At 37.2% G+C, this 12,506-nt stretch overlaps 2 protein-coding genes across 7 annotated transcripts; both read right to left on the bottom strand.

The window, feature by feature from the left end:
* Nucleotides 1-76: 76 nt before the first annotated feature.
* LOC141692341 (serine/threonine-protein kinase SRK2B-like) lies at nt 77-4,206 on the bottom strand. Of its 4 annotated transcripts, none has more exons than XR_012562806.1 (13): nt 4,007-4,206; nt 3,861-3,935; nt 3,650-3,751; nt 3,480-3,533; nt 2,852-2,944; nt 2,673-2,768; nt 2,160-2,264; nt 1,974-2,072; nt 1,418-1,702; nt 1,218-1,340; nt 643-1,124; nt 445-536; nt 77-305 (listed from the first exon to the last, which is right to left on the bottom strand). XR_012562806.1 is itself a non-coding variant. In XM_074497142.1 (13 exons), exons 1-13 carry the CDS (start codon nt 4,121-4,123, stop codon nt 275-277), a joined length of 1,776 nt encoding a protein of 591 aa, XP_074353243.1. In that variant the 5' UTR covers nt 4,124-4,206; the 3' UTR covers nt 77-274. The 4 variants fall into 4 exon arrangements, 3 of the variants coding, with proteins under 3 accessions (XP_074353243.1, XP_074353244.1, XP_074353246.1); XM_074497142.1 differs by having other exon boundaries at nt 621-1,124; XM_074497143.1 differs by lacking the exon at nt 2,673-2,768 and having other exon boundaries at nt 621-1,124.
* A 3,028-nt stretch (nt 4,207-7,234) lies between these two features.
* Nucleotides 7,235-11,399, bottom strand: LOC141689402 (serine/threonine-protein kinase SAPK3-like). 3 transcript variants are annotated; one of them, XM_074493680.1, is made up of 11 exons: nt 10,712-11,399; nt 10,467-10,541; nt 10,295-10,396; nt 10,132-10,185; nt 9,765-9,857; nt 9,591-9,683; nt 9,046-9,150; nt 8,857-8,955; nt 8,202-8,612; nt 7,984-8,100; nt 7,235-7,890 (listed from the first exon to the last, which is right to left on the bottom strand). In XM_074493680.1, the coding sequence occupies exons 1-11, from the start codon at nt 10,829-10,831 to the stop codon at nt 7,378-7,380; spliced, it is 1,782 nt and encodes a 593-aa protein (XP_074349781.1). In that variant the 5' UTR covers nt 10,832-11,399; the 3' UTR covers nt 7,235-7,377. The 3 variants fall into 3 exon arrangements, with proteins under 3 accessions (XP_074349781.1, XP_074349783.1, XP_074349782.1); XM_074493682.1 differs by lacking the exon at nt 8,857-8,955; XM_074493681.1 differs by lacking the exon at nt 10,467-10,541 and having other exon boundaries at nt 7,236-7,890.
* Between the last annotated feature and the right edge of the window lie 1,107 nt (nt 11,400-12,506).

Below are 12,506 nucleotides of genomic sequence, written 5' to 3'. Positions count from 1 at the left end.
CTGGAAAGGAAAGTTCCGAGCGTATAGCTCAAATATCTATTCCACAAATTTATTCAATTACATCAAGTCAATGATATCAACAAATTCTAATTTACAAAAAAAAAATGGTCATCCTGTATATACATTAAAATTAATTCGTAATGTTAATAATAACAAAGGCCCCTCCAAATCCTGTTTTTTACATGTCTGATATGTGCCTGACAGATGTGAGAAAGCAAGCTTGTCTAGGAAGATTAACTCTGTTTATAATTTCTGTTTTCGCATCGTGTTGGTGCTAAAATTCATCTCCAAAATCATGTATCCACCTGTGGAGAAGCATTGCCAAACGGACAAAAAACACGAATTTATCAAAAAATGATCACAAAACCAAATAAGTATCAGAACAGATCGAAAATTTTTCACTGGATCAGGATTTAAGAGATGATTAGATGAACACTACCCTACCTGTCCCTGTCTGCATTGCCATTGTCAGTGTCCTCGTCCATTTCGGTTGTTTCATCTACAAAATCTTCATACCCTCGAGCCCTCGCTTGCAACTAAAATAAAGTATTTTAATATAATGTTAAAAAAATACTACTTGATCTGTAGAAAGATTTTACTGATTTAATCTAATTTTTCACCTCTTGTGTACGCGCTACGTACTTCTCGTAGATGTCAGCGAGTATGTTTCCCACCACTTCAATAACCTCTTCAATAATATCAGCCGAAAATGTGCGTGTGCTTTGACTATCTGAGTCCCCAATCTCGAGAGCAGCCCGAGCGAGTGTTGTAACTTGCTTGTACGATGGCGGCTTAGAGTACATAGGCAGGTTAGCTTGGGCATTTTGGAGAACTTGGCAAACCACTTGCACAAAAATTATGTCTGGAATAGCAGATGGTTTGGCCCATCCAGTAGCTGTACTCGAAGAGCTGTCACTGCTCTCGGAATTATAACGAGCTTCTAGGTCGGTAAGGAGTAGTTTTGCTGGAACTCGAGATGAAGCAATGCGTAGGTTCTTGCTCGGTTTATGATTCTCAGGGACTGCTGCAGGGATCCACCATTCTATTAACTTTGTCATATCCTCATAATTACCAACTTGAGTAAAATAGCTGCGATTTTGGTCAAGAATGTTGGCATATCGAATCTGCACTTTTAAGTTTCAATATTAGCAATGACAATTCATGTCAGCCATACAAAACAAAAACTATGCAAAATGTACTAATTTATTCTACGGTACCGCAATTTCCATACTAGCCAGATTCGTGAATTCTGCAGGTACAGTTTGGTCTGAACTGTATCTTGACCTCTTTCTTGCATGTGTCATGTAGAGCTCTGGCCGGACCAGCTTCTGCCCACTCGTCTGCATCATCTTAAGCACTTTACAATCACGCAGACACGTGTTAATCTTTGAATTTAACTATATATTCTAAATTCTACCTCCTTGGCATGCCTATCTTCGTAATCCTTCTTTAAATTCTGTTCTTCGTCATTATTGTACTCTCCTTTTTCCCTCTCAGACCCTTCAAGTGAATTGAAAAGTGCATAAGGATACATTTCTGGCTGCCTGGCTTCCCCCACAATTTCCATGATCCCCTCCAAAGTCTGGGAAGAAGATGCTGAGTTTTCGTTTCTGTAGTAGATACTTTGAGCAGCTTCTGATTCCTTCCATGGCAAGTTTTTCAAAAACCATGGGTGGTTCTTGATTTCTTCAATTGTAATTCTCTGCAGGGACCATAGGATTGGAAGCGCGAGACCAGAAGTTCTCTTTTCAGCTACAGATGAAATTGAACAAGAACTATGGAAATGCTACTATATTAAATTAAAAAAATAGCTCTGCAGAAAAAGTTTTTATGGCTAGAAACAATGAGGGTATAACTATTAATCTATTAGCAAGAATTCCATAAATCAAAACAAAGGAGACATGAACAACGTGTCAAATCACCCAAACCATAAATACTTAAATCAAAATACTTGATTCCATGAAAAACTGTACCCTGCTTGCAGGAGAAACAAATATGCGAGAAAGAAGATGCCTGCAGTCTTGAGATATGTCAACAGAGTCTGGAATCTTATATTGAACACACAGTATACGCTGGAGGGATGAAAAAGTGCATTTCAGACAACATAGTATGATATTATTAATTTATGATGAACTCAAGAACAGAAAAGAAAAGTTTACCTGCATTATCTGGCTCCAATTTGCCGGATCCTCTTGGTCAGTAAAAGGGAATTCTCCAACAAGCATTGTATATAATGTCACTCCACATGACCAAACATCGGCCAACTGAAAATCAACATAACTTTAAATTTGATTAATGATCTCTTGTTGTCAATTGACTTTGACAATGTGGAGAAGTAAAAAACAATAACGAAGAAGAAAGACTAACTACAAGCAACAAAAACAGGTTGAGGATATAAAATGTTATGCCTTCCATTCTAGATAAGGAGAACGAGTTAGGCAAGCTATAATTTTGGGTTCATGTTTAATGTCACTGAAATTTTGCACATTCCGGAAAAATGGACAACTAGAAAGACACTAATCTTCACTCTGTTTTTGTGTCTAAAAGCTAATACTGGACCAACACCGAGTATTCACATAAAATAGCCGGGGGTTTTTGTGTATGAAAAATTCAATTCTTACTGATCTCACAATATGAGCACGATGTTCCTACAAAAATAGTTCAATTTTTACCTTGCCATCATATTCACTACCAGACTCAATGAGCTCTGGAGGACTGTACGCCAGAGTGCCCACAGGTGAATCAGGTGCTGAATGGAACTCAGATGACTACGCGAGGATGTAAAAAAGGTAGTGACTAAAAGCATCCAAGGAAAATGTCATTTACAATTTTTTAGAATTTTTTTTTTTACCTTTGAGAAGCCAAAATGACATATTTTTAGGATTGGCACAGAGCTCCCATCCAAGAGAATGTTGGCCAGCTTCAAGTCCCTATGGCACATTTGCTGCCAATATAACAGGTAATCAACATGAACTATTACTCACTGGAGATATTTTACACTATAATTTAACTCTCACCAACTAATGATTCATTATAAACATCGAGGTTGTTGGTTTTAGTGCTAAACTTGGAGACAGACATACCATTTCTAAGCTGTGGATCTTCTACAGTAACCACATACTGATCTAATAATGTTTTTTCGGAAAGGTATTTCATTAAACCTAATAATATGTGGCCAATAAGGCAGACCAGAAACTTATCAAGACCAAAAAGGGGCACCAGTCATACACGCCTGGACAACAACAAAGAAAATTTTTACCCTCTAATGGATTCTAAATAAAAGAGAAGCAAGAGAATGATCGAGACACCTCTGAGAGGGGGAAAATGTGAGTGTCTAATTTTTAAGCCCAATGCTATCGGAAAAAACCATTTGTGAATAAATGTGAGTGCCAGAACTTATATATTAACTAATAAGAAGTACATGAACACATGAATGCAGGCAGAAATATATGAAGTTCCTTGAAGATATTATTCTTTACCATGTAATGGCAATAATTTACTCCGGAGATTAATTGCTGGAAGAAGTATCGAGCCTGAAAGTTTCATGCAAAAACAGTAGCCGATGAAAAGTTGAAGATGGTAATATTGCAAGCGAGATTTAGGTAGTTGCATTCATGTTGAAAATTTTCAATAACAAAATTGAACATACCTCATCTTCACCTAATGTCTTTGCAGTTATGATGCGTTTATGGAGCTCTCCTCCAGCAGCATATTCCATCACGATCACAATGTAGGTTGGTGTAACTTGAACCTTTTTATTAAAAAACAACGCCTAGAGTGAGTACTGCAAATAACTTTCTCTGATTCTGTCACTTTATTTAGGACCAAAACGAGTTGTGTAAATAATCAATGAAACTTACCTCGGTGAATCTAACTATATTCGGGTGTCTGAGTGACCTATGATTAATGATCTCTCGCTCAACATTCGCATTTATCTACAAGCAAAGATCAGAAAATTTAGATCGAAACCAGTCTGCCAAATTTCAAGTGTGGAAAAATAGGAAACCTTGTCTCTTTGTATAAACTTCATGGCAACAAGTTCTTTAGTTATCTTGTTCCTCATAAGCTTGGTCAAACCAAAACTCCCAGCTCCAATATTCTTCAAAAACTCATACTTGTCCATTTCTTTGCAGAACTCAAATCCTCAACCTCAGATGGATATATGGAATCCGAGAACAAATTGATAAAAATTTACATGTATGAATATAAAATAATATTAAAAAAAAGTAGTGGTAATTTTAAATAGAGGCAGGCTGCTGTTAAAAAATATAAAAAAAATTACAATGAAGTTCGGTAAGCGTTGACTTTGGCACCAAGTCAACTGATAACATTGTGAACAGGCAAGGGTAAATGGAGAGAGGCAAGTGTCAGAAAAATATGCATAACAATGAGGTTATATAAGCGTTGACATAAGCAGGCGCTTAAATTGGCATTGACATCATGGTATGTTAATTCCTTGTCTTATGTTAACCACTGAGTTTTGGTTCTTTAACTTTTGTTTTGCTTCCATTTAAGTGGATCAATGCAGATGATGTTTAGTTCAAAGGGAACCTGCAAGATTAGAGTAAACCAGAGTTTGTTAATTAAGTGATAACCGTTGTTCTAAAGATTCAAAGATGAGTGTTCTTTCATTACATAAAATTTTGAATTTGAAATAATGATTCAAATCTACTTCTGGTTTATTCAGTTTAACAGTAGTCAGTACCTCATCCTATCATCTTAATAACTACGCGTTTTATTCTAATAGTTCAATTAGAAAAGCTTAGAGCCAGGTTTTTGTTGGGATTTAATTTGAACAAAAGAACTGTTGCTGTGTTTGTGCGAGTCTTTAGCTACTGGCAGTTGTGGTAATCCAGCATGGAGATAATGTAGGAGTGCTGCAGAATAAATATGTTAGTGATGTAGTTTGTTCAGGACTTTCTGTTTAGATCCTAGTTTGTAGGAGTCAATTATTAATCTTTGTTATTTAAGTCTATATAATGTAACCGTAGTAGTAATAAAAGAAGAAGTTCAGCATTATTTTTGTTTTCTCCAGTTTATATAAACACACAGCTATATATATATTGTATACGATTCATAACAGACCTTCAATCTGGTATCAGAGAAGTGATATCTATAATGAAAGTGAACCCATTGAATTGGAGGACGAAGAGTTGTACTTGATGGGTTTAGATGAACCTGTAAATTATACTCAAGCTTCAAAGGGGACTGAATGGATGGAAGCTATGAAAGTTGAGATGAATGCTGTCGAAAGAAATGGGACTTGGAAGCTAACGGAACTGCCTCCAGGACGTAAACCCATTGACCTGAAATGGATTTACAAGATTAAGAGAGATGCAAATGGGAAGATTGTCAAGCATAAAGCCAGAATTGTTGCCAAGGGATATGTACAGAAACAGGGCATTGATTTTGATGAAGTTTTTGCACCAGTTACTCGTATCGAGACAATAAGGCTACTGCTTGCTCTTGCTGCAAAGGGTAATTGGGAGGTGCACCACCTTGATGTTAAAACGGCCTTTTTAAATGGTGAAATCAGGGAAGAGGTTTATGTCAGGCAACCTGAAGGATTCGTTAAGCCAGGCAAGGAACATCTGGTTTACAAACTTGTTAAAGCCCTGTATGGCCTTCGTCAGGCACCAAGAGCATGGTACGCAAAGTTAAATAAATGTCTAGAAGAACTGGGTTTTGTCAGATGTGCATACGAGCAAGCTGTTTACACCAAAAGTGTGGGAAATGAAGCTTTGGTAATTGGCGTTTACGTAGATGACATTCTAGTGACTGGAGCAAGTTTGGCAGCCATCACAGAATTTAAAAAGCAAATGGCTCAAGTCTTTGATATGAGCGACTTAGGAAAGCTAAGCTACTATCTTGGTATAGAAGTTGAGCAGGGAAAAGGCTACATCTGTTTAAAACAGACTGGTTATGCCAAGAAAATACTTAATAAAGCTGGTATGTTGCACTGCAATCCAACTAAGGTTCCTATGCATCCCAAGGAAGTCATAAGCAAGGACGAGGGAGGTACAGAAGTAAATCCCACTGAGTTCAAAAGTGTAATTGGTGGCCTGAGATATCTCGTCAATACCAGACCAGACTTGGCGTATGCGGTGGGCATTGTGAGCAGGTTCATGGAAAGGCCAACTATACTACACCAAGCTGCAGCAAAACGCATACTTCGTTATGTGAAAGGGACTCTCGAGTTTGGCCTGATGTATTTGCACAATAAGGAGAATGAGGTGTTGATCGGATACTCAGATAGTGACCTGGCCGGCAACGTGGAAGATAGGAGAAGCACAGGAGGCATGGTGTTCTACCTAAATAATAGTTTGATAACGTGGGCGTCTCAAAAACAAAGATGCGTTGCACTTTCTTCATGCGAAGCCGAGTTCATGGCTGCGACTGCTGCAGCATGCCAGGCAGTTTGGTTAAAAAGGCTGTTGTCTCAGATTGCAAAAATTAATGTTGGTCCAGTTACTTTGTTCATTGATAATCAGTCTGCGATTGATTTGGCTAAAAATCTGGTATTCCATGGTCGTAGCAAACATATAGATATCCGGTATCACTACATACGCGAGTGTGTGGAGAATGGAGAGATCGAGGTTAAGCACGTAAGAACGGAAGAACAACGTGCAGATTCACTTACTAAACCACTGGCTGCTGTTAAGTTTGAGTTTATGAGGAATTTGCTTGGAGTCTACAATTGTGCTCAGACATGTTCAAATTAAGGGGGAATCTGTTGGGATTTAATTTGAACAAAAGAACTGTTGTTGTGTTTGTGCGAGTCTTTAGCTACTGGCAGTTGTGGTAATCCAGCATGGAGATAATGTAGGAGTGCTGCAGAATATATATGTTAGTGATGTAGTTTGTTCAGGACTTTCTGTTTAGATCCTAGTTTGTAGGAGTCAATTATTAATCTTTGTTATTTAAGTCTATATAATGTAACCGTAGTAGTAATAAAAGAAGAAGTTCAGCATTATTTTTGTTTTCTCCAGTTTATATAAACACACAGCTATATATATATTGTATACGATTCATAACAGACCTTCAGTTTTAGTATACAACTGCATGACGAGAGGCTGGGGATGTGATGCAATGAAGAGGGTATCGTGGAAAAAAGCATGCCAAGTAGATCTAGAAGTTAGTCTTTCTGCTTCAAAGATATAAACATTTCTATATGTTTTAATTTTTGTTCTGGCGCGCTTTGCATTATTTCTAGCTAAAGTGCTGCGAGTGACTAAGAAATGAGACATATATTTGATTAAGATTTTGAAGTAAGATGCTACAATTGGAACATGTTTTTGCTAAATGAGAAGAAGATTTCATACATTGATCTAGTACTTAAATACAAAATAACATATATGAAGATTTTATGAACTGGATCTAGTCTTTCACCTCTTGGATAAGGGTTTCATACTTCTCGTGTATGTCACTGAGTAGGTCTCCCACCAATTTCATAACCTGTTCTACGATATCACCAGAAAATGTGGATGTACTCTCGCTATTTGGGTCAGCAATCTCAAGGGCAGTCCGAGCTACCATTATAACTTGCTCGTACAAAGGTGGCCTACGATACGTGGACATGTTAGCTTGTGCGTGCCTGAGAACTTGATGGACCACTTGCAAGAAAACTAGGTCTGGAATAGTAGATGATTTGGCATTTCCAGTAGCTGTCTTTGAAGAGTCGTCGCGGCCACTGCACTCTGAATCATAACGAGCTGCTAAGTCGGGCAGGAGTTGAGTCACCGGAACTCGAGGAAAACCAATTTTGCGATATTTATTCGGCTTATCACCTTTTGCTTGAACCCACCATTCAACTAACTCTGTCATTTCCTCACAACTACCAACTTCACTCAAATAGTCTCTATTCCGGTCTAAAACTTTAGCATATCGAGCCTGCACATTATAATTTCAATATCATTAGTCATATCTCTAAAAATGATCAGAAATAAGACAAAATATACAGAAAAACTAATGTTATAATTATACCGCAATAACCATGCTAGCCGGACTTGTAAATTCTAGTGTTCCTTCTGATCTATCTTCTGAGCGGTTCCGTTTATGTATCTTGATGACAGGCATTTCCCCACTCTTCTGAATCATCTCCTACGAAAATAAACATGTTAAACACATGAGAATTATGCACAAGTGTATTAATCCTTTTTGATAGCCATATAATGATTACATATTTTTTTGTACTCATGCACCTCTGTTACTCGCTTATCCTCGGATTCCTCTGTCACTTGAGTATTATCATAAACCCTCGTCACTTGCTTATCATACTCGTCTTCTTCCTCCCCCTCAAGTTCTACACTCTTTCCTTCCACATCGTCCGCATTCTGCTCTTCATCATCATCCAAATTCTGTTCATCATCATCATCATCCAAATCATCGAACTCTTCTAACCATTCAGACCCTCCAGTTGAACTGAGAACTGAAGGATGATTCATCGCTGGCCTCTTGGCATTTCGAAGAATTTCCATAATGCTCTCCACACTCTGGTGAGAAGCTGCAGAGTTTTCTTTTTTGTAATAAATGCCTTGAGCAGCTTCTGATTCCTTCCATGGTAAGTTCTTCAAAAACCAGGGGTGCTTCTTGATTTCTTGGATGGTGATCCTCTAAACCATCATCAAAATTTCAATTGTGATAAGAATAATTTCAGACACAGCATACATTGAAAGAAACGATTGAAATGCTATAATATCAAAGAGACAAACAGTTCTGCAGAAAAAAGAATTCTGAATTTTTAGCGAGGCAGATGGTTGGAGATACGGCTTTGTGTATAAAATTATGTGCCATGATCTGCTAAAAAATTGTAATTGAAACCATCTCCTCATAAAATATCAAATATAGTGCAAGTACCATGTTTGGGGAAGCCACAAATATGCGAGAAAGCAGATGCCTACAGTCTTGGGATATTTCAACAGAGTCAGGTATCTTGTACTGAGCACCCAGTATAAGCTGGAGATGGATGGACAAAAGTGCATATTAAAGACACCAAAATATGATGTCAATTCATGATAATTTTTAATAACTTAAGGTTAAATTCACCTTTATAGTCTTCCTAAAATTTTGGGGCTCCTCTTGGTCAACAAAAGGGTATTTTCCCACTAGCAAAGCATACAATGTCACTCCACATGACCAAACATCTGCAAACTGAAAAAGAAATAACTTAAGATTTATTATTAACCACACAGGCAATTAGCAGCAAATAAAAAAAAAACTGTTAGGCCATGGCAAAGGCAAAGTATATGATTTTTAGCAGATCAACTACACTTAATAGATATTGAGACCTATATTAATGTTATGTCAATAATCATAGACATAGGGAGCACTATGATTTCAAATTCATGTTCAATGTCAAACTGCTGCAAACCCTTTAGAATGCAAAACAAAATTCTCTTAAGTTAAAAAAAAAAACAATAAATAATCTCTGCTGTTTGTTCATTTAGCTAATACTGGATCAAAAGTTTGAATTCACATATCCGGTTTTCATTCTGTATGACAATTCCAATTCTTTTCAATCCTGCATTTTCAGCAAAATATTCGTATAAGCAAAGTTCAGAATGTTCGTACAAGCACAGTTCACGGTTTACCTGGCCATCATATTCTTTACCTAAAAGAACCTCTGGAGCTATGTAAGGTGGAGAGCCAACAGTTGATACAGGTGTTGCATGGAGCATAGATGACTACGTGACAATATAGAGACGTAAGCGTTTATAAGCTTTACAAAAGAAGGTCAATCTATTATTCATTAGCAAACCTTTTACCTTGGAATAGCCAAAATCACATATTTTCAGGATTGGCACAGGGCTTCCATCCAATAAAGTATTCGCCAGCTTTAAGTCCCTATGGCATACATGCTGCCAGATATAACAGTTAATCAACTTGATCTGTAACTATGAAGGATTTTTCAGATTTATGTTAAATTTCACCAACAGTGATTCTTTCGGAACAATCTGTATTTATTTCCCCTTTGGGCACTAGGCGGAACAGACCCCCTTTAAAGAATCAACGAGTTTGTTGGTTTCAGTGCTTAACTTGGAGCCAGACTCAAAGATTAATTTTGCTTCTCCAGTTATGAGACACAAGGCTACAAGGCAAAACCATATAAGTTTATCATACAAAAACTCATACCATGAAATGGCAATAGCTTATTCCTGAGATAAACTGCTGGAAGAAGTATCGAGCCTGAAAGTTTAACACATAATTAATAGTGATGAAAAGTTGATCATAGTATTGGCCAGATTAAGGAAGTTGGGTAAATTTTAAAATTACTAACAAAATTAACAATACATGCCTCATCTTCACTGACTGCCTTCCCAGTTATAATGCGGTCAAAGAGCTCTCCCCCAGCAGCATATTCCATTACAATCACAAGGTTGGTGGGTGTGAGTAGCACCTAAATGAAAACCCGCACCTAGAGTTAGTGAAATACCTACACTAACAGAAATCGACTTCACAATACTTGCCTCCTTGAATCTTATTATGTTTGGGTGCACGAGGGACCTATGATTTATAATCTCCCGCTCAACATTCTCATTTATCTGAAATTAAGAAATGAAGAATGAGGTCAGTCCAGTGAACTCAATCGGACAGCTCAAGGGGAACAACAGCTTTGCACCACATTGTCAATAGAATTTGATTAAAAAGGTAGTAGACTACAGACAGCATTCAATGATAAATTTTAAACGTTAAATGAAATAAAATCGCCTACCTTTTCCCCTCTGTCAAAGAATTTCATGGCAACTAGTTCTTTAGTTGACTTGTTTCTCATAAGCCTCGCATAACCAAATGTTCCAGACCCAATTTCTTTCAAATACTCGTACTTGTCCATTTTCTTTTCACTTTAAGCTCAATTCTGTGATTTCATTCACCCAAATCTTTTGGAAGTAGAAGTACCTTTCAGTTAGAAACACGAAAGGGTCTCGTATAAATATGCTCCACAGCAAATATTACAGTTTCATTAAAATTTTGGCACTTGAGGAAATTAAAATAAGAAAAAGGAAACCAATTACGCAAAGCATTACTGAAAGCGGGTATCTAGGCAAGCATGGTATGATTTACGCAGATCTTAAGTTCTCTCCTTGTAGTAAATGTAAGCATTTGCATAAACCAGAATCAAGTGACAATCGAAAATGAGATGAATGCAATCTTCTAAAAAAAGGATAACAATTTAGATGTAAAATGACAGATAAATAGTTGCAAGAAATAGAAAACTTTGTACCACTGATTATAGATGGAGAGAGGCGGCTGTCCACAATGAAGGTAGGTACCTCAAGTCTTCAGCAGATCCACTCTAATCTATTTTAATAACTCGGTCCAATATATTGTTAATGACTGGATCTTGTTCAGAGATCAACTTGTTGATAAACAAATATTTTATTGATTAACTTATTGTTAATAGAAACTAGAGGTTGCATTGAAAAATGTTCTTCTTCCTAACAATTATTGTTCCTTCTTTTACAACTGAAATTACAGTCACAGAGCTCAAAACAGAGCACTTATCAGAACATTAAAAAGCTATAACCAATATCCAAAGAAACTGTCAATAATCGCTAAAGCTTTAATAAATATTACAGCTGTTTTCAAAGCTATGCTAACCTATGCAGAGGCCTGCATATGAGCTTTCTGACATACATGCTGGTCGCTTGATTCGGACAATTTATATTAAAATACCCCTATAACTCAAGAGACCTTTCTGCTGAACGCACTTCCGAGACGGATACATCAACACTTCAGATTTGTGCTGAATTAACGGAACTTAAAACGTTCAAATCTGTAGAAGCTTCAGCTAGATTTGAGCTGTGCAGATGTGAAGCTGATTGATCATAATGGAAGGAAAGCAACTGGTTAATCTCTACTGACCTTTCCGCCGAACGCACATCAGATGTCGAATTTTCCAAACTTGTAGGTTGTTTTCTGGAATTTTCCAAACCTGATGTTTGCAGTAGATCTGCTGATGGATCTGAATGATACGAATGGATTAAGTTTAAATCTATGGACCTCTCAGCCGAACGCACATCAGACATTGATAAATTCAATTTCCTTGAATTTTTTGACTTTTCTGCAAAATTTAATGCTGATGGATCTGAATGATATGAGTGTAACATGTTCAACTCTATAGACCTCTCAGACGAACACACATCAGACATCGATGAATCCAATAACTTTAAATTAACAGAGCTTTCTGCAAAACTTGCTGACTGGGACGCTAATACATCTGAATGATAAGAATGCAACATGTTCAACTCTATTGACCTCTCAGCTGACCGCACATCAGACATTGACACATCCAATATCTTTAGTTTTTCCGACTTCTCTGCAAAATTTTGCGATGCTGTTGCATCTAAACTGTCGAAATGCATTTGGTTCAAGTCTAGAGACCTTTCAGCCAAACGCAAACCAAACATGGATTGATCAAAACTTGTAGCATCAAGCACATGAGACGATGATGGATCCCTATGATCGGAATGAAACTGCTTTAGTACTACAGGCCTTTCTGAAGATAT

Source organism: Apium graveolens, chromosome 10 (genome assembly GCF_009905375.1).
Source record: "Apium graveolens cultivar Ventura chromosome 10, ASM990537v1, whole genome shotgun sequence".
Taxonomy (NCBI): domain Eukaryota; kingdom Viridiplantae; phylum Streptophyta; class Magnoliopsida; order Apiales; family Apiaceae; genus Apium; species Apium graveolens.
The sequence above is the reverse complement of the archived record's forward strand: the minus strand, read 5'-3'. Positions and strand labels throughout refer to the sequence as shown.

What these genes read in the sequence shown, in the direction of transcription:
- LOC141692341 (XM_074497142.1), bottom strand. Translation starts at nt 4,123, where the DNA reads ATGGACAAGTATGAGTTTTTGAAGAATATTGGAGCTGGGAGTTTTGGT. An exon ending in ATATAGTTAGATTCACCGAG is followed by an intron (nt 3,752 to 3,860) that starts GTAAGTTTCATT and finishes TTTAATAAAAAG; the next exon opens with GTTCAAGTTACACCAACCTA. An exon ending in GTCATTTTGGCTTCTCAAAG is followed by an intron (nt 2,769 to 2,851) that starts GTAAAAAAAAAA and finishes ATCCTCGCGTAG; the next exon opens with TCATCTGAGTTCCATTCAGC.
- LOC141689402 (XM_074493680.1), bottom strand. Translation starts at nt 10,831, where the DNA reads ATGGACAAGTACGAGTATTTGAAAGAAATTGGGTCTGGAACATTTGGT. An exon ending in GTGATTTTGGCTATTCCAAG is followed by an intron (nt 9,684 to 9,764) that starts GTAAAAGGTTTG and finishes ATTGTCACGTAG; the next exon opens with TCATCTATGCTCCATGCAAC. An exon ending in AGGATAAGCGAGTAACAGAG is followed by an intron (nt 8,101 to 8,201) that starts GTGCATGAGTAC and finishes TTATTTTCGTAG; the next exon opens with GAGATGATTCAGAAGAGTGG.